Genomic DNA, 23,071 nt, shown 5'->3' on the forward strand with positions numbered 1-23,071 from the left:
CAACTACATATTGTACTTGACTTGCCTTCCTTTTGGCATAGCCTTGTAAGTCACTCTTAGCCATTCGCTAAAATTTCAGGAGAAATACCAATAGCCATCAAAACTTGTGTTCAATCTTTCAGTCACATGCATTTTGGTCTGATCCAGATGTTTCTGTTGTTGCTTTTCAGCTGTTAGACATTTTCAACATGATGGGCACAGCTTCTGGCCTGGTTTTATGTCTACCTTTGTTGGGTCTTTCAGGTAGTCTGCCATTGACAAATCAATTGGTTGTAAACTTTTTTTCACCATATGATTTTTCTTCTAGAAAGGACTGCAACATGAATGCTGAAAAAAATTCAAATTTTATCAAAAGCAAAGCTTCATGATGTAGACAATTGTCTTCTTCACACAGTTTTAATCCACAATGTCGACCTATCAGCTGTTGTCCTTCAAATTCAAATTCTTTAAATAATTTTAACCCAGTTTTGCATGTATAGGATAGCACATGACATTTAGAATTATCCATATGACTAATGGTGCACGAGTCCGGCTTATCTCCAGCAAAATCTTCTGATTCCATGGCCTTCATGTTGACCAATAAGTGGACGTTTCCGCAAGCAATGAAAACTTAACTTTATTACAGTCAAACAATAAAAAAATAGGGGAACAAAATAAGCGAACTGTTCATCATGAAAATAAAACATTAATAGCAGTATGGTTCAAATATCAGCTATTTATACTTTTTTTGTATGATTCTAGAATATTCCAGTGTTCTAAAATGTTCATCAGTTTTATTGGAATTCAAGAATATTCTAGAATTCTAGAATATACTATATTTCTAGATTATTCTAAACATTAGGCAGGATTAAGGAAGTGTTCTGCAACAAAAACGATCTCACAAAATAACAATACGACACATACAACTACTTGACGTTTAGGCTTAATTTTATGGCCTTAAGTGCAAAGACACAAAACAGATAAACCATGATCCTTGTAGCTGAAACTCTTTCCAATGACATCAAAAACAAGAGAATTGAAGGTTTCCCACATTAAAATATTTGCCCCTTAAGATAGGTTAAATGACTTTCAAATTTTGAGTCAATCTTTGAAGGAAAATATCTCAAATTTTTGGTGAGTTTGACCACGTAAAAAAAAAAAAAAAAAAAAAAAATGGAGGTTTTTGAGCCTGGACACCAAAAGTTAACTAGGTATACCAAGTTTCAGAGCACTACCTCTCACTGTTGTGCAACAGTAACACTTAAAACTACAAAAATTTCTAATTTATTCCACATAACACAAGTGACTTCCACAAAAAAGGTGCTGGTGCCACAAGCATATTATATTTTGAACTGAAATTTTGCACAGCTTCACTTGAAACCTGTTTAAACATCTACACCAAGTTTCAACAAAATTGAAGATCGTCAGGCAGGAACCCGTAGGCCACTTGACATGGAATGACCCATAAGGCTAGCTAGCAACTCAAGATTCAGTTCACCCATGGGATAACAACCTCCACATGCTTAGCCCTTTCTTTTGGAGGTATAACCTCCATGAAATAGGATACAAGCCCAGCCAGCCATGAAATGAAAAAGATTCAAACTATCCTCTTTGGCATGCAGTGTGTGGTGGCCTGTGTATATGGTTCACATTCTAAGTCCTTTGGGACATATCTGGTCTTTCAAGAATCCCTGGAGAGTAAGATCTAAAGGAGTCGAATAGGAGATTTTGGAAACAACAAAATTGGTCTTCCTCTTTCAATCCACCTCCCAGGAATGCATGGATTGCTCTGTGAAGGAATTCTGTAATACAGGTGATCCCCCACTTAACGTTGATAATTCGTTCCGGAAAAACAGAGTGCTAAGTGAATCTGCGCTAAGCGAGCACCGCATTCCCATAAGGTAACATATGTATTTGTGAGTTGCGGTCGGTACCATAGGATATTTCCTAATCAATAATAAACGGTAGTGAAAAGATGCACAAATGTCGGTCAAAATATTTAATATTCAAATATTTGTACATATAAAATATTCTCCATTACATACGTATATAATTATGTGGTACTCATTTTGATACGTATCAAAATTAAACTTAAAATTCCAATTAAAATCATGAATTTAATTGATCTAAATTGATGAATTTAATCATGAAAAATGTGTTGATTTTGGCCCTCTTCCAAATTTTAAATCCCCCCCGCAGCATTACCACCCAACAATTCTTCGCCGTTTTGAAACCTGGCATGTTTTTTTCTTCTTTCAATATGAAACTTCTTTTAGGCATTCGTTTCCACAAAAGTCCTGCTTCATCTATGTTAAAAACTTGTTGAGAAGTATAACACATAATACCCCTCTTCAATAATTTTAACAAGTTCTTTTTTGAAAGTTTTGGCTCCTTAATCTGCACTTGCGGCTTCTCCCTGGATTTTAAATCTATTCAACCAGCCCTTACCAGTTTTAAATGGTTCCGCATTTTTTTTTTTTTTTTAGGTGAGATTTCTTCAGATAATCATATTGGCTAATCTTTCTCTCTCTCTTTATTATTTATTTATTTATTTTTTTTATTTAACTTAACTAAATTCTGCATTGGATATTATCTTCAATAAAATTAGCTAAAAGTCTTTCCATTTCAATCCTAATAGCCGGCCTAGCCCTAGTTGCTTGCAGTGGAACAGCTATCTTTCCCACTGCTAAAATTAATTCTTTATTTTTTTATAATTGTGTTTACAGTTAAACTTGCAAGTCCTAAATTATGGCACACATCCGCTTGTCGTTGACCGGAATCGATTCACTTCAAAACGTCTAATTTAATTTTCAAATTCAGTCTTTTTCTTACATTTATAGTCTTCGTACTGCACTCAGATGTCGTTGCTTTTTCATTCTTATCAGCCATTATTAACTCTTTGTTGTTGTTGTTTGGTTTTTTAGGAGCATTAGCAACTAAGGCCATATTGCTCCGGAATATGCGGTGGTCATTCCTTGACCTTTCCGCATCCTCCATATTTGGTGGTGACGGGCTCGAACCCCGGTCTAATCAAGAAGCGTGTGGTACGCACTGCTGCTCCTTCCCACCTGGCTACGGAGACGCCTATTAACTCTTTGAAAATGTAACTGCGTTGGTTGCATTAATTACGATACAATGTTCGAGTAAACTGTCCATTACGCACGATGCCTAATACTGTACTGAATGATGACTAGACTTCGGATAAATGCATATAACACAAATATTACAAGCAATATACTTGATCATTTTTTTAAAATGTTGATCTCGGAACTACTTAAGTCACTGCACTGCAATTAAATTAGCGTGCGAGAAAATTTCTCAAGTCTGTGTGGGAAACGTTTTAATGCTGTTTTGCTATTCATTTTCAAGCTATCGACTCCATCAAATGAAACGATTTCATTAAATATGCCAAAAATGCAATCTGTAAAAGAGCATTATAATGATCTATGATAGCATTATAGTCAGATACGGGTTATAATATAAGAACAGCGTTATAGCGAATTAAGTGTAAAGCGAACTGCGTTATAACGTGGGCCTGCTGTACTAGAAAATCAGATCAGGTCACTATCATTATCGTACCACAGTTGTGCATAAGGAAATTCTGTAACATTATTAGGTTCAAATACATTATTCCTATGACAAAAGCTTCTCCAAAGAAAAGATCTGGATAATTTGTGACACCTTGTTGCACAGACCAAAAAATGCAGCCACAATTGCAGTTTTTTGATTATGCTATTACCTACTGCAGTGTGCACATTTTCAGGTGATAGATATTATCTTAATTTAGATAGAATTTCCTAAGATTCTTCACAGGATCACTATTCATATTATACACATGCCTCTCTCTTTTTTTTTTTTTTTTGTTAGTTGTTGGCGCATCGGCTTCTGTGACCATAATGCACCTCCCAAAGTTTTTGCATTTTACTCTGATCCAAGCCAGAGCCGGGATTCGAACCCGCGACCTTTGGTTTGCCAGGCAGGCACTTTACCCACCTGGCTAACCCGGTCGGCTCTCTCTCATATAATAGCTAGCTAAAGCCTCTAAGTCACCTGACAAACATTCCTCCTTGTTTATTTTATACTATTGTTATGGTAGGTAATACAATTAGTAAAGCAGCCCACTTTTTAAAAGGATATTTCAAAACAATTCTGTATTTCATATTATAACTGTCTTTAGATAAAAGGTACATTTATAGTAATTACCCTTCATTTCGACGCTGCTTGTGGGCATCGGCATAGGTAACCTCTCCTGCTTGTCTTACATAATCCTTAAGACCCTTCAAAAAAGAAAAAAATGTTTTGCAATTTATTGAGAATTTAATTTGCTTCACACAGCTTGCAATACAGAAATTTGTATGGTACAGCATTTATAACTACATTGTGTTACCAGATTATTCTGTTTAAAATAAGCATTTATAATTAAACTACACATACTACTACCAAAATTACTTCGAATTACTACTGAACAAATAAACATGGGACATTTCTTCTGAAGTCTGCACATAGATTTTCTGCATTAATTTCAGATTATCGTTATGGTTTTGGACATATGCCTAAAAAAGCTAATAACTGATAGGTGGTGTCCAAAAGCAGAAAATCACCATTTTGAGTGCCAGATTTTCACATACACCCAGTAAGGGAACCTTGGGTAAGCACAAAGGTAATTAAAGACGAACTGATCAAACTCTTCTGGTACAACTGTCATTGTCAAAACCCAGCCTTTCCTTATTTCCATATTTAGTGGTTCCTAAAACACCTTCAACTGTGCAGTAAAGGGAAAAATTTAATTTTACAAACTCAAACTGATGAACTAATTAATCTGGGACTACATAAGTAGAAATATATATATATATATATATTAAACTGCTAGAAGATATTAACGTCAGTCATTAATGTTAATATCTTTATTACTATGCTACCAGATAATAAAATCAGCAAATATTAAGAATTTAGCTATTAACAAAACCTTTGGTATGTTCAATCCTCTCCAACTACAATCCTGGTGGCTTAATTACATTGAAGAGCATACAGTAAATTACATATTTATCGATCAAGCAATTAATGCATGCTTGAATAGCCAAGCCTAGAAAACATTTTCCAAATCAACTGTGCAGCAATGTTGAAATAACCAATGATTTTTAATGACCTACCCTATAGAACATACAAGCAATTCCAAATTGCTTATCAAGATGTTATTTCATTTGGAAATCATAAACAAAATCTGAGTTTATATGAATCATAAAAAGATCACTAAGCTTCATTGTTCTGAAACTGCAACTTGCATAAAAAATTTAAAAAAATAAAAAACCACACCTTGCGGGTAAACATCCTGGAAAAAGGGATTTTTGTTCCTTTTATCTATAACCTCTTAATAGCCACCACTTCCATTTATAAATATATGCTTAGATTTAAGTTCCAAAGGTCCATAAAATAAAAGAAAATCTGCTGTTTCATATACCATTTTTTTTCTGAAACTGGAGATTCATTATCCTCATACTTTCTTCAGACCTTACTGTCTTCAATTCAAAAATAGCCATTAACAAAAGAAATCTAAACGTAAAACTATTTTTACATACGTCGTGTACTATTACATTTCCTTGTACCAAAGATTTTTAAATTCATCTTTGAATAAGTGACAAATCCTCTTTTCCACCATGTGATTAAAAAGTCCTCATTTTATAAATTTAAAAGTGCACGTTTCCTTTCCATTGTATAAGACATATCCATACATATTCACCAAAATGCCTAGCTCATAATTATACTTAGCATATCCATAGGACTTTGTAATGCATGCCCTTTAACAACATGCAATAGTATTTATTTAGCCTATACTTTACCTGATCATAATAATAAAAAAAATATATAAAATTAATGACACCCAAATATTTACCTTGCTACATTATACCATTGCCCACAACCGAAAGAGGGTTCACCAAGGACCATGCTTCACCAATTAGGGAAGAAGAACCAGGAAGTTTGGAACCCATAACGAAAGTAGTAGGGATGCGAGAATGGCCCTGTTCAGAAACTCTCAGGTGGCTCTCCTGTTTAAGACAGCTGCAGTAAACTTTCCTTTCCATTCAAATAGACCAGAGAAGGCTATGAGTTCACCAAATCCTCTCAGTTCACATGGGAGGTATTGCCCTGACCACTAAGATCTGCACATGCCTGTACCGAGTGCTGGGAGGCACTATGGTTCACCATGAAGCCTGACCCTCCATTTTGGAACTGACAGTGGATAAGCCCATATAACGAGACTCTCAACGAACCACAACTTTAAGGACCTTCAAGCTGTATTTGGGAACTTATGAAAGAAATATATATATATATACATATATATAGATATACATATTGAAAGGATGATAATGTGGCAAGGAGTCAATAAACACTGTTGCATAAAAAATACCTATTAATTCCAGAAATATATTTCTCTGAAATATTAATTACTGAAAACGCAGTAATTTTAATTTGAATTTATACCAAGGAACAAGGCATTTCAATATTAGGGTTGTACAGTTATAATTACATCTATAGAAAACACGTTGGGAAATTGCACACTCAAATCAGTCCGGGTAAAAAATCTGATAATAAACCACCTAACATTCAAATACATTGCTCCTTGACAAAATAATGATAGGGAATACTGGAATACATTTTAAGTTTTAAAAGTGTATTATCCATGCAATTTTCTACATTTGTCACCTTCAACAAATTTATACATAACCAAGTTAACTGTTACATATGCATTACTTAAAAAAAAAACTAAAAAAAAAAAAAACTCTCGTATTCATACCAAACAAATTAAAGATCGTATTTACATTCCAATGATAACAAACATGCAGCAAACTAAAACCAATATTCAAATTTTAGTGTTCAGAAGAGGTATAATTTTGTTAACGCATGTTTCAAGTGCAATAGTTTCTAATTATCCATTCCCCAATTTTCAATATGTAATCATAAATTTATTTAAAAGATAAAATGGCAAATTCTACTAAATTCACTGTCCAGCAGATAACATGGTGTGCTGTTTTTTTGGCACTAAAAACAAATGTAAAAATATCTATTAGGATTACATTAGTGTGAATTTCAGTATTCTTACAGGTGTGGTATTCATTTTTAATCTATCATTAATTACTTTTTAATTGAGCAAGTAGATAAATAAATAAAAAAAATCCTGAGTAGTTCATTTGTAGATAAAAGTTGCCATGCCATTACTATCATATTAATTATCATTAGACTTTGGTATCAAAACAACTCCCAACTGAAAGATATGCAATACAACTGAAATTCTGACAAAACTGAAGTTTTGTCTTTAGTTTTAGTGTTTTATTATCTTTGCTTTAAAAATATTCAAGGTCCATGAGGAAGAACAAAGAATTTTTTTATACATGTTTTCAGTGTTTAATGTGACAATATCACAATGCTATTAACAGCTGAAATTTCAGATGAAATAAAGGAACAATATTTTTTAGCTTGACTAATATACCTGAAAATGCAAGTATGACACTGGCTGATATTTCCAAGTCTTTGCAGAAAATAATGGGCGAATAAAGGGACAGAATAACATAGCCTTCACAGCATTTTTCCCCATTTGAATCAGCCTATTTACGTGAGGAAAGGGTTTCTACTACAGTGAAATTAAAATGAAGAAATCATGTCATGTTTCCAGGAAAATGACTAAATCTTCAGTTTTACACCTATGGTTGTCTAAAACCTAAATATATTTTAGTTTGTTTGAACAAAATGTTCAAACATTTAATACAGCACAACCTTAAAAATCTAGCATCTGAAAGCTTTTTACAGCTTTCAGATGCTACATTTTTGAATCTAGCATCTGAAGGGCAACAATCACTGCAGGGCAAGACGTCCAAAATTTACAATTGTGACGAGCAGCATTTGCTTTATGGAACTTGTGTAGAGGGGCATTATCACAAAGAAACATGGCATCTTCTATTAATTTCTCTCTTTGTTATCCTTTTATGAGCAGACTTAACAGTGATTTCTTTTTTTTGCCTTGTGTGGCATACAGTCTCCTGCTGAGGATGTTAACAAACTCAGGAGGAACTGTCTGGACTGGAGAAGCACTAACATCTTCCCAATCCACAAAGCAGATGCAAGAGACATGAGGGGCAAGACTGTGCAGTTTGTGATTAAGAATACAAGTCATGCCAGGCAAATCAAGTTAATTACCAAGACAAAGTCAAAAAATCAGTTGGATGCAAGAAACTACTTTAACATTATTCAAATTGACATCAGTAAGGTTTTTGATACATCTCCAAATGAAAGGTTATTATAAACAGGGGAAAATTCTAGATGGTAGACCCATCTAGAATTTTCCCCTGTTTATAATAACCCCCAGTGAAAAACCGCCACTCTACTTACTGAAGGCTTGAAGTGTCGAAACCCACGTTTAGCATTCAGAGCAAAGCTCCAGCAAACTCCCATCTCCCCAATCATATAGTATAAGTGATGTCTTCTGAAGTTATGATGGGCCAAGGCAAGACTAATATTCCTTACAATAAGTTCTAAAATGGTGTAGGCAGGCTGGCCACTGGACTGAAGATATTGATAACTCTTCAGAATCATCTAGTTCAGTTAGCAAATAATCTCACAGCATCTACTCAACCAGGTAGATTGGAAGAAGCCTGAGTAGTGTGTAGGCAGGAACACTATCAAGGAGTTGTTTGTTCTTGCTGTGTGCACACCATATCCAAAAACTTCATTAATTTGTAAATATCCCCCCCCCCCCAATTCCACCTTTACTCTGGCTACTAAATGCATCAAGAACAATCAAACTAACAGAGGAAACTTACCAGCAAAAAACAGCTAAATCTCCCACAAACTTCTTTATTTACTTTGCTACAAATTAAATGCTGATCTCCAAATAATTCTCCAGTGGGAAAGAGAAAACTTAATTTCAATCCTAAAGCTGAGCCCTTTCTTTTCTCACAAAAGTTGTATTCTCATTTTGCTAGTCAAAGAATTTTCGGCTCCAGAAACAAATTTAAGAATTTCTGTTTTATTGAATAATTGTCACATTAAATCCCACTCTATAAGCAGCTTGATAGTCCTAATCACTATTTTATTTTTTAATTTAGCTAGAGATTTTGTAAGTTACTACTTAGTATACATAGAACCATTGTATGGTTCAAATCTTGTTGCCACTGTTATTGAGTGAGTGGTAGGGGAATTCAAATCACTTAAGTTGGATTAATTTGTTATATATTAGAATTAAATTTAGTGTAACAGTAAGGCCTAATACATATAACACAAACTTGGTAGAATGGAAATATTATTGCTATGTAACTGGTATACTGATAAAAACATTTAAATTTTAATTATATATGATTAGTAAAACGTAAACTTCACAGCATAACCAATGCAAAGTGTTATTACTGCATTAGATATGTTTGTTTAGTGCAGTATTTTTAATTATACTGAATTTGAATGTAAATCATCCCTCAGACAAGAGCAGCAAAGGGCCAGGCTAGTGGGAGTGCTGTGGCTCTGGAGAGGTGAGGGGACAGTTGTCCTCCAAATCATAGTCTTAGATGAGATGTACAGATTGTTTGATGTTTGCAGAGTTATCAGGAATGGGACATGATAATGCCAAGGGGGATTTTGTTTGTATGTGCTTGATATAAGGCAGTGATTTTCAACCTTTTTTTAATAACGGCACCCCTAAGTAATTTATTTTATTTTGCGGCACCACTACCATACTGTACACCATTTTATAATGAAATAAACATATAAATTTTAAAAAATAATAAGTTTAAGTAACTTAAACCCAAATTACGTGGCACCCCTGGAATATTGTTACGGCACCCCGGTTGAAAACCACTGATAAAGTGTATGAGGGAAGGAATTAGGTACCAACTCAGTGTTATGGGCCTTTATGACAGCTTGAAGAACTGGGTGGATGCTCTAGAAGAAATTAAATTGGGGGCCCATCAAAATATGCTGCCCAACACCACAGCTTGCACTTGATCATCAGGCAACACAGCAGAATACCCGAAGGCAGAATGACTTGGTCCCACAGGAGCTAGTTGTTGTCAGTGGCTTTATTGCCAGAAAAGCAGGAAATATATTGTACAAAAAAGATGGGTTTATTATTATTGTTATTATTTTTGGCACAAGGGCTGCTCAGGCCATATTGCACCTATCAGTGATGTGGAAGATACCCATGATGACCGTTATGCAAACAGTCAAACGATCATATAAGGTTATCCGTTTGAGAAAGAAAAATTTTAATGGGTTGACATCGTTACCTATCATATGACAGAGCTTCAAAGATTCTTTAAGATTAGGAAGAAAACCGAATGAGAGTTGCCAGGCATGTGAGTACAAGGTGCATTCAACAAGAATGTGCTTCATTGTGAGTTGAGAATTGCAGTGTGTACACTGTGGAAGATTGCCTGGGAGGAGAAATAGGCGAGCAATGTGACTGTGACCAATTCTTGCTCTGGCTAGGATTACTTCTTCCAAAAAAGACGGGTGGAATAGGATCAGGGTATATCTACCAGGGGCAAAGGTTGATGATGATGTAGAGCTTTTATCATCTTTTAATGGTATGAAGCAAATGTGATATTCTTCCACATTGGTACTAATGACATTAAGAGTAGGAGATCTGCAAACTTAAGTACAAGTCGATGTTGAAAAAAAGTTGAGTTAGGGTTAAATTTGAAAGTGTCTACAGTTCTGCCCAGACACAAAAGAAAGGAGTATAGGAGCCTTGTCAATCAGTCTGGTCCTGGAGAGATTGTGCAAGGCTCATTGGGTAGAATTTTTCTCAACATGGTCTGTGGGTCAAAACTGCTGACTTGGAAGGGATACGCAATATAATAGATTAACAATAGACGAAGGCAGAGAAAAAAGTGATTCTTGCACTGCTTCAACTGGAATGAGCAGCAGCCTTAAAAGCAAGGTGCTAGGATCTCAAAAACTGCTAGGAGTCACCATGAAGCAAGTAAATACACAGGCTGTGGCAGGGTAATTAAGAATGAAGCAAGTAAATACATAGGCTGTGGCAGGGTAGTTAAGAATAAGAACAAGTGCATGTATATTTGCATGTACACCAATGCTAGGAGTACAGTAAATAAAATTGATGAATTTGAAGTGCTGATCAAGACATCAAATGCAGACATTGTGATATCAGAGACCTGGTGTCACAGATATAAGGAAATCAGAATTTGAATATGAGCAGTACAAAGTATTCAGAAAGGAGAAAAAAAAGATAGGAAGGGAGAAGGAGTTATGCTGTTAGTTAAGGGGGGGGGGGGGAATCTAAGGTACCTAGTGATATGAGCGGCCAGTGCAATGTTCAGTCAGTTTGGTGTGAAGGTGGTAGATGACTTTCATCAACCGGTGAAATACCACCACTTTGCTTATTGGAGGCTTGAAGTGGTGAAATCCATGTTTAGTCTCTAGAGCAAAGTTTCCGGCATCCCCCCTCCCCTCCCCCCATACTTCTCCTTCAACCCATGCACAGTACTAAGTACTATAGGTTTTGATACCTTTCGTGTTTGGGGTTTTCATAATAAAAAAAAAAGCACGGGAAAAGCAAAAAATGAGTAGGAGATCTTATAGGCCTAATGTCCCTAATGAAAACAACAAACGGTAGAGATTCAGAAACGGGTACCCCTTTCAAAATGGCGACGAGGAGAGGAGGGGGAAATCAATGATTGGCAGGTTGTGACTCCGCCCACTCACTGCGTTCCCCCTCCTCTCCTCGCCCGGTGGATTTGAAATGACACGCGGACGACACTTGGCACAGCAACAAATATGACGGCTGAAAACAAATGAAGAAAAAGCAATTTTTAAAAAACCAAGAAACAAAAATTTACACGAAATGCAATCACTGATTCTTCTCGCCTGTACATAACTAGACTATTTCGTGAGCATTAACAACGATAATTTTTGATGCCAGTGAACACATAAATGCTTCTTTTTTTTGCTGATTACGATTGCGTAATCAGCCAATCACAGAGTTAAGTTACTTTATTTTTTTTTTAATTAATTTTTATTATTTTTTTTATGGGGGCAGTAGCCCCCAGACCCCGGTCTATGTGGGGGCTCCAGCCCCCACACCCCCAGAATTATTCAGCTGAGAACAATACCAATAAACGATAGTTCATTTTTTTTTAATTTTTCGGTTTCGTAACCCAGAAAAACCTCGCAACCACGTGATATCAAAACACCACAAGTAACAAGTGCGGCACAAGGTGCCTCGTGTTTCTAGTGCCGTTAGGTACGTGGCATGCAGTGCGTGTTCTCCCGTGCCGGCTGTATCCGTCTCTTAAGGAGATCACGTGACGATAGGCGGAGTCAACACCCGTCAATCACGGCTGTATCGCTAGCAGTCTGGAAGGGGTACCCGTTTCTGAATCTCTGCCCAACAAACAATTGAACAGAAAAATACGAGTGGGACAGTAAATCAGAATGTCTTATAATGGGTGATTTTAACTTTCCAGATACTGATTGTAATTTGTCGATTGGTCACTTGCACACCAGCAAGATTTTGTGGATTTATTGGTTGACTGTTTTCTACAGAATTTGTCCTAGAGGCAACCTTGATCTGATTATTAGCAGTGATCACAGTGTATTGATTTGGGATTTACGCAAAGATGTAACTACCATTAAGGATGGAGGGGTTTTTGCTTTTGTAAAAGGTGACTACACTGGTATCAGAATTTTTAACAAGAATTTTCAAGGAACAATAGTGCATGGCAGAGGCAACAAGTCTAAGATCAAAACAGAATTGGATAGCTACCTTCCATGAATGAGAATAGTATGAATTTTTTTTCACCTATTTATTTTTTATTTATTATTATTTTTTTTTTTTTTTACCTTTTTTTAGTTGTTGGCTGATGCAGAAAAAGTCTACTTTCCAGCATCATTTTACTAATATAAGAATTGATAAAGATAGTATAAGGTATAATGAAATATATATATATATAGTAATTAGTATACCTTATACTAATTACTATCTTTATCAATAAAACATTCGAGTGCTATTACACATTCTTTTGGATATCCAACAAAATATTAAACAAAACAAAACCAACAAAAAAATTATCATTTTAGGCCAGTATTAATTTTTTTTTAAAATATATACTGCCAGATTAACTATTTCTCTTAACTATGTATTAAACCCAGTTCTAAAACAACCATTGAAATCCAATCTTACTTAATAATAAAAAAATAAATTAAAAAAAATCCAAAACTCCAACCACAAACTAATAAAAATTATAAAAAAATAAAAATAATTAACTCTAAATGAGTTCAAATGCCAATTCATCTTGAAATTAATTAGAATTGCAAAAATATGCCAATAAACTGCCATTAGTTACTTTTATTCTGTCTGTTAGTAATGTATTCCTGATTTTTCTTCCTCAAACAATTTATATATATTTTCCCAGCCAATAACATCCTAAAAATGAGTTTTGTAGCCAGTTTTTTTTTTTTTTGCTCATAAAGACAAGGGGGGGGAAGGGTTAAAGCAGGAGACATGTTACTAATTTGTAGATCATATATAACTTTCTCATAATGACTGTATATGTTAATATTAGCAAATGATGTAAGGAAGCAAGCTTATACATCTGTGCATCCCTCTAATAATTTGTCTAAGCATTAGTATTGGCCGCATGGTGCAAGAAAGCCTATGACTTATGCTGCACCAGCAAAAAAAAAAAAAAAAAAAAATCCGAACAAAACAATGATAAAAAATAAATAAAAAATAAATAAATAACTAAATAATAATTAATTAAAAAAAAGAAAAAAAAGGAAATTAAACCTATCATCCTATGCGCTTCCCTTACCCGAAAGTACTATCCAGATGAGCTTTGAATTTCCCCAAACTGTCGGCCTCTACCACCCATGAAGGCAACTTATTCCAGTAATTTATAACTCGCTGGCTAAAATAAAACTTCTTGCAGTCCAATCTAAACATTTCCCCCGTAACTTGAATTTATGTCCCCTAGTTCTAGCATCATTTATAATCTTGAAAATTTCGTCCTCATTCATTTTACTGATGCCTCTCAGAGTCTTAAACACCTCAATCAAATCTCCTCTAAGGTGTCTAGTTTCCAAACTCTGCAACCCACATATTCGAAGTCTTTCTTCATAAGGACGCCCTTTTGCCGATCTCACCAGGCGAGTTACCCTTCTTTGCACCCTTTCAAGAAGCTCGGTGTCTTTCTTTGGGTGCGGTCTCCATACTTGAACACAGTATTCCAAGTGTGGTCTAACATAAGCCTTATATAATGGGGTTATCACGTCCCTATCTCTACTTGCAAAAGTTCGATAGATCATTGATAGGACACCATGGGCCTTCCTTGCAACCTGTTTACAATGCTCAGAGAATTTCATGTCTGACCGTATCGTAACACCCAAGTCCCTTTCCTCCAGTACTGGGTTTAGTTGAACTCCACCAAGTGAATAAGTTTTTTTGGGATTACTGTTTCCCAGGTGTAATACCTTACACTTTGTTGGATTAAAGCACAGCTGCCATTTTTCTGACCATTCCTGAAGTCTATCTAGGTCTCTCTGAAGAAGCTCAGCTTGACAGTGATCATTAACTACTCTACCAATTTTAACATCATCTGCAAATTTAGACATCACGCCCTCTATCCCTTCATCAATGTCGTTTATGAAAATTAAAAACAACAGTGGCCCTAATACTGATCCTTGGGGAACCCCACTTCTTACATCAACCCAATCTGAGGAATAGCCATTTATCACAACCCTCTGCCTCCTGCCCTGAAGCCATCCTTCTATCCATCTAAGGATTTTCCCAGTGATTCCAACCTGTCCAGCTTATAAAGCAACCGCTCATGTGGGACCGAGTCAAAAGCTTTGCTGAAATCTAAATAAACAATGTCGAAATTATTCCCTAAATCCAGCTCGTGAGTGACCCTTTCAAAATAGCGAACCAGATTTGTTAAACATGATTTTCCCTTTACAAAACCATGCTGAGTATCCTTGAGAATTTCAATTCGATCCAAATGATCCTGAATTCCACCCTTGATCATTGCCTCCATGATTTTCCCTACTACTGAAGTCAGACTGACAGGTCGATAATTTCCAACTTCACTTTTAGAGCCACCCTTATGTATGGGAGATACATTTGCACTTTTCCAATCCAAGGGAATCTTCCCAGAGTCTAGTGATGCTCGCATAATTAGCCTCAATGGTTCAATGCACTCGTTTGCCGCCTCTCTTAAGATTATAGGGTATATTCCATCAACTCCAGGACTGCGGGTCTGTAGGCTCGAAAGTTTTTCATTAAATAATCTTGCAAAATTTCAATATCATTAATTACATATTTTTTAACTTCGCTCCCACAATTTCCCATTGCCACAAAAGGCTTTTCATTTGTAAATATCGATCCAAAATAACTGTTGAGTTCATCTGCAACGGCAGCTGGTTTCTAACCTGGATGAGATAATTTAACATAAATCTAAATTTATGTTAAATTATCTCATCCAAGAAAGAATAAGGATGCCATAAACTGTTTACTTCCAGACCTGTATGCAGTATTCAACATACACCCTAACCATTGCTTCTGCAGTGGTTAGGGTGTATGTTCATACTTCCGCAGTATGATAATCATACTGCAGAAGTATGATTATTTCATACTTCATACAAATGTCAATGATATACAGATTTCCTGTATATCATTGACAAAACTACATGGGCTGGCCTAGCAGACTGTCTGCAAGTGGGATACCACCTAATTGTTATGTTATTCTACGTCTACCATTCATATGCAGCAGTAATCCTAGAATAACAAACCAATACATTTGTGAAAATTAATAATTATTACAAATTAGTACATTAAAATCAAACTTTCACTGTCACTTACTGACCCATCTGCCTATTTTTCCCCCTAGGCCTTGTTGCAATAATATGATTCCTCTCATTAGCCACCCTGCCAACCTTTGTATCCTGTGCAAACTTAAGTTTGATAAGCCTTTATCAATTTCATTAATAAATACTGAAAACAGTAAGGAGGCTTAGCACTGAATCCCAAGGTTGACTGGTTGATTGATTTCTTGGCACAAAAAGCTACTGCAGCTAAAATGCACCTGGAAGGTTTTATACAAGTTTTGTTCTTGTTTGTATTTTGCTGCTAATAGTTTCCAAGAGCCACAGAGTGACTATAGCTTGCTTCAGAGATACAGTAATACCCCGAAGTTACGCGATAGATGGGTCCGACGAAAATCGCTTAAGTTGAATTTGCGTAAGTTGGGGTACAACTTTGCATATAAATACATATAAATTTTGTTTAATTGGGACCAAGGACTAACAAAAACACTAGTTTAAAAGAAAAATATTTAATAAAATTGCAGTTATTTATACATATTAATACAAATTATGTATTAAAAAAAAAATGAGTTACGTAAAAAAGTTATTTCTATGTTGATGGCTTCATAAAATCTAACAAATTCATCTGACAACACAGCGCCTTTTTTTCACGCAGAATTTCTTCGTAGCAAGCTAATAATTTTTTATTACTTGCTTTGTAGCTATAACGCGTTCTTCGTTGGAGAACGAAGAACGCGTTATAGCTACAAAGTTTTCTAAAATTTTCTATGTTTTCTAAAATTTTTAAGCCATTTTCAATTGAGCTGAGACTTTCTGTCAAGCTTGCAATTGTCAGGTGCTTTTCTGGTGGAACTGGGTCTGAAGTGTCAGAATTCAGTGAAGTTTTGCTCATGCATCTCTATGAGCTCATTGTTTAAAAGGAAAATATTTAATAAAATTGCAGTTATTTATAACAGTTGGTTATACAATTGCAGTTGGATTCACTATGTGAATCTAACAGCTCGTTGACATCATCACCATTGACTTCCAAATCTAATTGCCTGGCAAGATTAACTTCTATCATATGAGCAACATGATCAGTTTCTGTGGTTGTTTTAGTCTCGTTTTTGAACAAAAATGGACAAAGTTTCTTCCAGACACCATTCAATGTTTTTTTGTGAATTTCATCCCAAGATTCTTCAATGATTCTTACAGCATCTAAAACATTGAATTGTTTCCAAAAGTCTTTAACAAATATCTCACTATTTTGTCTCATAGCTTCATTCGTGTAGTAGACCTTGAATGTTTTGATGACTCCCTGGTCCATCGGTTGAAGTAAGCTGGTTGTGTTTGGAGGCAAAAACACAACTTTCACATGTCTGTCAAAATTAATTAGGGTGGCAGGAGAGTGACCGGGTGCACTGTTAATAAGAAGGATCAATTTAAATGGAATCTGTTTAGACTTGCAATAACGTTCAACTTCGGGTATGAAGTGGTGACCAAACCAGTCCTCAAAAACAGAAACTGTCACCCAAGCTTTATGATTTCACTTCCAAATCACTGGTAAGCTAATTTTAGATATATTTTTTAAAACTCTTGGGTTTTCGGAGCGATAAATTAAGAGAGGTTTTAACTTGCAGTCACCAGCTGCATTCCTGCCGACCATCATTGTCAATCGGTCTTTGGAAACCTTAAAGCCTGGAAAGTTTTTTTTATTCGTGAAAACGATGTAATTTCCGACAAAAGTTCAGCACGAATTCAAACGCACACATAAATATGACAGTTGGAATGCAAATTCTTGTATATGTGTGCAGCTCACACGGCAGCAAAGTTGAATTTTGTTCATCTTTCGCTCTCACTCTCCGCCATTGCACTGTATATCGATAGCATATGAAAAACGACCTTGAAGATAGTGAGTGGCAGTGTTGCCAAACGAAAAAATCAAGAACCGCGTAACTCTGAGTTCGCGTAAGTCGGGGCATTACTGTATTTGGTTTAATATTTGATTGTAGGAATTTACTTTACTGTACTTTTCCTATCTCCTAGAATGATTTTGAGAGAGAGAAAGTGATGTTTGATCAACTCTTTGAAGCAGTTTCGGCACTCATCTGCAAAAGCTGGACAAGTAATCAGTACATATTCTATTGTTTGTTGTGTGTGTGACGAATAGGACATAGAGAGGGATCCCCTCCTCGCAAAAGATAAGGGGGTAAAATACGTGTGTTCTATTCTTAACCTTGCAAGAATCACTTCATCATGTCTATTATGCTGAATTTCCATGGTAGGAGTAAACTTTTAATCCAATGCAATTTGTTATTGGTTAGTACTTGCCATTGATGTATCCCACTGTGATGAATAACTTGTTTGTAGTCTGAGAAAGGGATATATTCTGATGCAGAAATGTTGTTCGCTTCTTTAGCAGCTCTGTCTGCTTGCTCGTTACCATGTATTCCGACATATACTTGGGATCCAGCAAAATCTAATGTTATGACGTTGTTCAAGGAGTTTTGATACTGAGTATTGAATTTGCTGTCATAGTGGATGTTTGTTAGAATTTTGTATCGCCATCATGGAATTAAAGGGAGTCAGTGAAAATTATGCTGTTTTGGGAACTTGAATGATCGATTTGGTTTAGTGCTAACATAATGGCTTGCAATTCTGCAGTATTTTGGGAGTTTTTAGGCCAATGTGATGTCAGAAAAGTAAACTCCCACGAAATTCAGTTTTGGATTAATCTGTATATAGAGAGCAATGATCTGAAAATTGTGCCTTATAAGCAGCATGCAGCTATTGATAATTTATATGAGAGAGGGTTTGTTTGCTCCAAAAGTGGAAGAAGTCGCCTGATTATCCATGATGGTGTAGATTGCTTCGTCAGTGGCGTTATATTATCCAGGTTAACCTCTCTGAGGTTTTTTCATCTCACGCTCGCAGGTTTATTGATTCTTTGTTGTTGTTAATGTTGTTCCCATTCAGATGTAAAAAGAGTTTACTTTTCTGTAGGGGGGGTGACCTGGTAAGGATTTTATTTTAGCTGCATAAGAAAGTAATTGATTTTGTCTTCTGATTTGCAAAGGAGGTTCTTGGGCCTTAGCATACAGGCTCTGCACAGGAGAGGTGTGGGAAACTCCAAGGGCTAATCAGATTTGTTATTTGGTTTGTAGGAGCATTAGCAACTAAGGCCATATTGCTCTGAATATGCGGTGGTCATTCCTGACCTTTCCGCATCCTCCGTATTTGGTGGTGACAGGCTTGAACCCCAGTCTAATCAAGAAGCATGTGCTACACACCGCTGCTCCTTCCCACCTGGCTATGGAGGTGCCGGCTAATCAGAGTGCATAGTGATGTGCCAGGTCAAGCCATCTCAGGGCACCAGGTCTTGACAAGTCATAGACTGGGGCACCATAGCCTAGTTTAGCCCGAATGAGTAGACAAAGTAAATGTAGTAAGATTGCCGATCTACTCCCCAGGATATAGCAGATAGAACCTTTAAGATATTCATCATTTCCAGACAGTGGACTCTTGTGTGACTGATATGCTCTAGAAAAGTAAATATTTTGTCAAAAACAAGTCCTAAAAAATGGACACTTTTTTAACTGGGATGATCTGTTCTTTCAGCCTGAGTTTGAAGATATTATAAATGTAAGCATATGAACACATATGCTTACATTTATAATATCTTCCTTTTGATTCAAAAATTTTAACTACCTTTAATTGGTTTAGATTCAAATTACTTAATCTCTGGATTTTTTATATATCTTAGCAGATATTGTTCATTACAGAAACAGAACTCCTTGTCGTTTTTTGCCTTCAGTCTGGGTGGTTGGCCCCAGTCAAAGTCATCTAGATTGTGGGTAGACAACTATAAGTTTTATGTATATACTTGTGTATGTACACATATATATATATATTTTATATCCCTTGCATTTCTTTAAATCCAGCTTGGTATTGTCTGCTTGAATTACCTTCTATATTATTATCTTCAATATTATACAAAATATTTTATACACATTATGGTCATAATGTATAATTGCTCTAGCAACTGCATTGGCCCATAAGTATTAGTTACAACTTGTTACAATTTATTAACTTTCTTTCCATATTACTGATATAATATATATTTCAGCTTCATATGGAGGAATTGCCTGTCGCTGCCTCTAATGAAAGCTTGATTATTTATTTTCACTTTATTATAATTAACTTATTTTAATATAATTCAATGATAGTGTATATATATATATATATACTATCATTGAATTATATTAAATAAAGTTAAATTATAATAAATGAATAAATAATTAAGCATTAATAAATGCCAGTAGTAATAATTAAGAATAAATAATTACTACTGGCTTATGTTTTATTTAATTTAAAATAATGGATATATATATATATATATATATATAAAAAATGTTATTACTGCATTGAGATAAGTTTGGCGTAATATTCTTAATTGTATCGAAATTGAATCAAAATCATGCTTAAAACCAGAACAACAGAACAAAAGGCTCTAGGTAGTGGGAGTGCTGTGGCTTAGGGGAACTGAGGCGAGTGGTTGTCCTCTTGAATCATAATCTTTTGAAATGTACTGCTTGACTGATGTTTCTGGAGCTCTCAGGAACAGGAGATATTGCCCAGGGAGATATTTTTGTGTGCTCAACGTAAGGAGTGTGAACAAGTTAGGTGCCACATCAACATCATTATGGGCCTTTATGAGAGCTTGAAGAACACTGTAGTTGCCCTCGGACATAAATTGGGGGGGTCCATCAAGCTCTCAGATGTCCACATCAACGCCAGAGCTTTCGCTTGATCATCAAGGCAGCACAGCAGCAATCCGCAAGGCAGAATGCACTGATCCCCACAGGAAGTACTTGTTGTCAGTGACTCCTACTGTCAGAGAAATGAGGAATATGTTGTGCAAAAAGGATGGGTGAAACAGGACCTGGGTATGTCTGCCATGGGCAAAAGTTCACAACATTGCAGAGTAGATATTTTTTAAGGGCACAAAAGGTGATATTATTATACACATTGGAACTAATGACATTAAGAGTAGGAGATCTGCAGATTTACTTAACAAGTACATGTCAATGTTGGAAAAAAAAAAAAAAAACTCACGAGTTCCGGTTAAATTTGAAAGTGTCTGCAATTCTGTCCAGACACGATAGGGGGGAGTATATGATGGGAGCCTTGTCGATCAATTCGGCCCTGGAAAGATTGTGCAAGGCTCAAGGGGAAGAATTTTTTTCAGCGTGGCCTGTACTTGTTAACAGGAGAGACTGCTTCTACAGGGATGTGATACACTTAAATAGAAAAGTGCGCAAGAATATTTGCTGATGCTATCAAGGCAGTGTTAGGTAGGTAAGAAAACTGCTAGCTTGGGAGGGGGAAACAGACTGATGAGTTAACAGTAGCAGCTCAGAGGTGAAAGTGATTCTTGCACTATTGGAATGAGCAGTAGACAGGAAAACAAGTTGCTGGGGAATTCAGATACTTCTGAGAGTTATTTTACAGAACAAGTAAATACATGGGCTGTGTTAAGATAGCTAGGAACAGGTGCATGTATACTTGTGTGTGCACCAATGCTAGGAGTTCAGTAAATCAGATTGTCTTATACAGTAAACTATCGTTAATTCGGATGTCGGATAATCCAGATTGAAATATGAAAAATTCTGTTCACAGCTGAGTGCTCTGAGTGCACACAGTCACTCTGACTGTGTGCAGAGAGACGGAACATTCACAGGGCTGTTTTAAGAACTCTCGGTATGAGGTATATTAAGAACGAAAATTTATGTAATAACAATAGGTTACTGATATGGAAGTAAGTGCTCTTTGTTTGAGTTATTTCTCTTGTAAATTATAAAAGGAAGGTTAATTTATTATAAGTGCCTATGTACCTATTTTATATTTTGTGTGGTTCATTAAACCTTATCAAAAATGTATGTGCTTGATGTCAAGTTGTATCATCCTACCCCAGTTAACAGTTAGACACCTGGTTCTGAAAGTAGTCAGTGGCCCAAGGTAACAGTTAATCTAAATAACGGTAGGAGAAACAATATATATATAAAAATAAATTATATATATATATATATATATATATATATAAAAGAAGAAAGGTACTCCTATAATTGGCGAGCACTGCCTTTTCTTGTTGCCTTTAATATGCTGGTGTATAAAACAGTCATCCAATCAACAAGTTGCAGTGACAGTGGGAAAGTTGAAATCTCTCATTATAATATCTGGTCCACTCTTTTGTATAAATGTTCATTACACTCATCAGGTTTATAAAACACTGCCATTCACATTTCTGTTACCCAAATTATGTGCTTATGCACACCAGACTATAAACTTAATAGCATGATTAATCTACCATCAGAATGAATAATTTAACAAATAATTAAAGCTATTTCAGTATATCAGAAATAATTGTAGATCCTTTTAGAACTACTTTCTATAGTTTTGATAGCCCATATTCTATTAAAAGCACAGAAAATTTAGGGCAAATCTGTGCTTTTGAGAGAATATTTTTCTCGAATCTACTGTCCTCAAAAGTTGTGCCTCAACCAACAGTCATGGAACTTTCTGTGAAATGAATTAGAATTTGGGATAGAAATGTCTATACTAAAAAATTATATCAAGCCTTAAAAATAATAACCTGGGAATAAAATATGCTGATCTAAAGGTTAAAAAGGGAATGAAAATCTTTGCAACAAAATCATTTGTACCGAGGCAAATTTTAAACCAAATGGAAATAGGTAATTGTCATAATTGTATTTGTAAAGCACATGATAATCCATGAACTGAAATCTAAAAGCTTGTGTGTGTGTGTGTGTGTGTCAAGGGTTATTCAGGACTAACTGCACAATTTTTTCAAAGACACCTACTAAATTCAGACTATCTTGCAATGTTCCTGAATTATGCCTTTCTCCCAACACCAAGGGAATTTTTAATGAAAAATTACTTTAAAAAAGGGGGATAAGTTGCTATGGATCCAATTATTAGTATACCCACCGATTTTAACACCCACAAATTATTCACTTATTTTATTTTATTTTTTTTCTTGGCTTATCTAAAAAGAAAGATGTTATGTTGTTGTTGTTATTTGGGTTTTTAGGAGCATTAGCAACGAAGGCCTTATTGCTCTGGGCATGTGCGGTGGTCATTCCCTGACCTTAAAAAGAAAGATGTATAGCAGTAAACCTAAATTTTTAGAGATATTACTTACATTTACCATGAGGAATTTTCAGAAATTAAACTCAAGCTAAAAACAATGTCAACACGTGCATAAAAG

General features: G+C 35.5%; 1 protein-coding gene across 1 annotated transcript in view; it reads right to left on the reverse strand.

Annotated features, from left to right (window-relative positions):
- LOC150088396 (serine-arginine protein 55-like) overlaps nucleotides 1–23,071 on the reverse strand; it is a 151,330-nt gene that overhangs the window by 19,999 nt on the left and 108,260 nt on the right. The window contains exon 6 of the mRNA XM_090369485.1: nucleotides 4,183–4,256. Within this exon, the coding sequence (XP_090225611.1) occupies nucleotides 4,183–4,256 (74 nt within the window). The remainder of the gene's footprint in view (nucleotides 1–4,182; nucleotides 4,257–23,071) is intronic.

This window comes from Mastigoproctus giganteus, chromosome 3 (assembly GCF_048544385.1).
Source record: "Mastigoproctus giganteus isolate SK-2022 chromosome 3, ASM4854438v1, whole genome shotgun sequence".
Classification (NCBI taxonomy): domain Eukaryota; kingdom Metazoa; phylum Arthropoda; class Arachnida; order Uropygi; family Thelyphonidae; genus Mastigoproctus; species Mastigoproctus giganteus.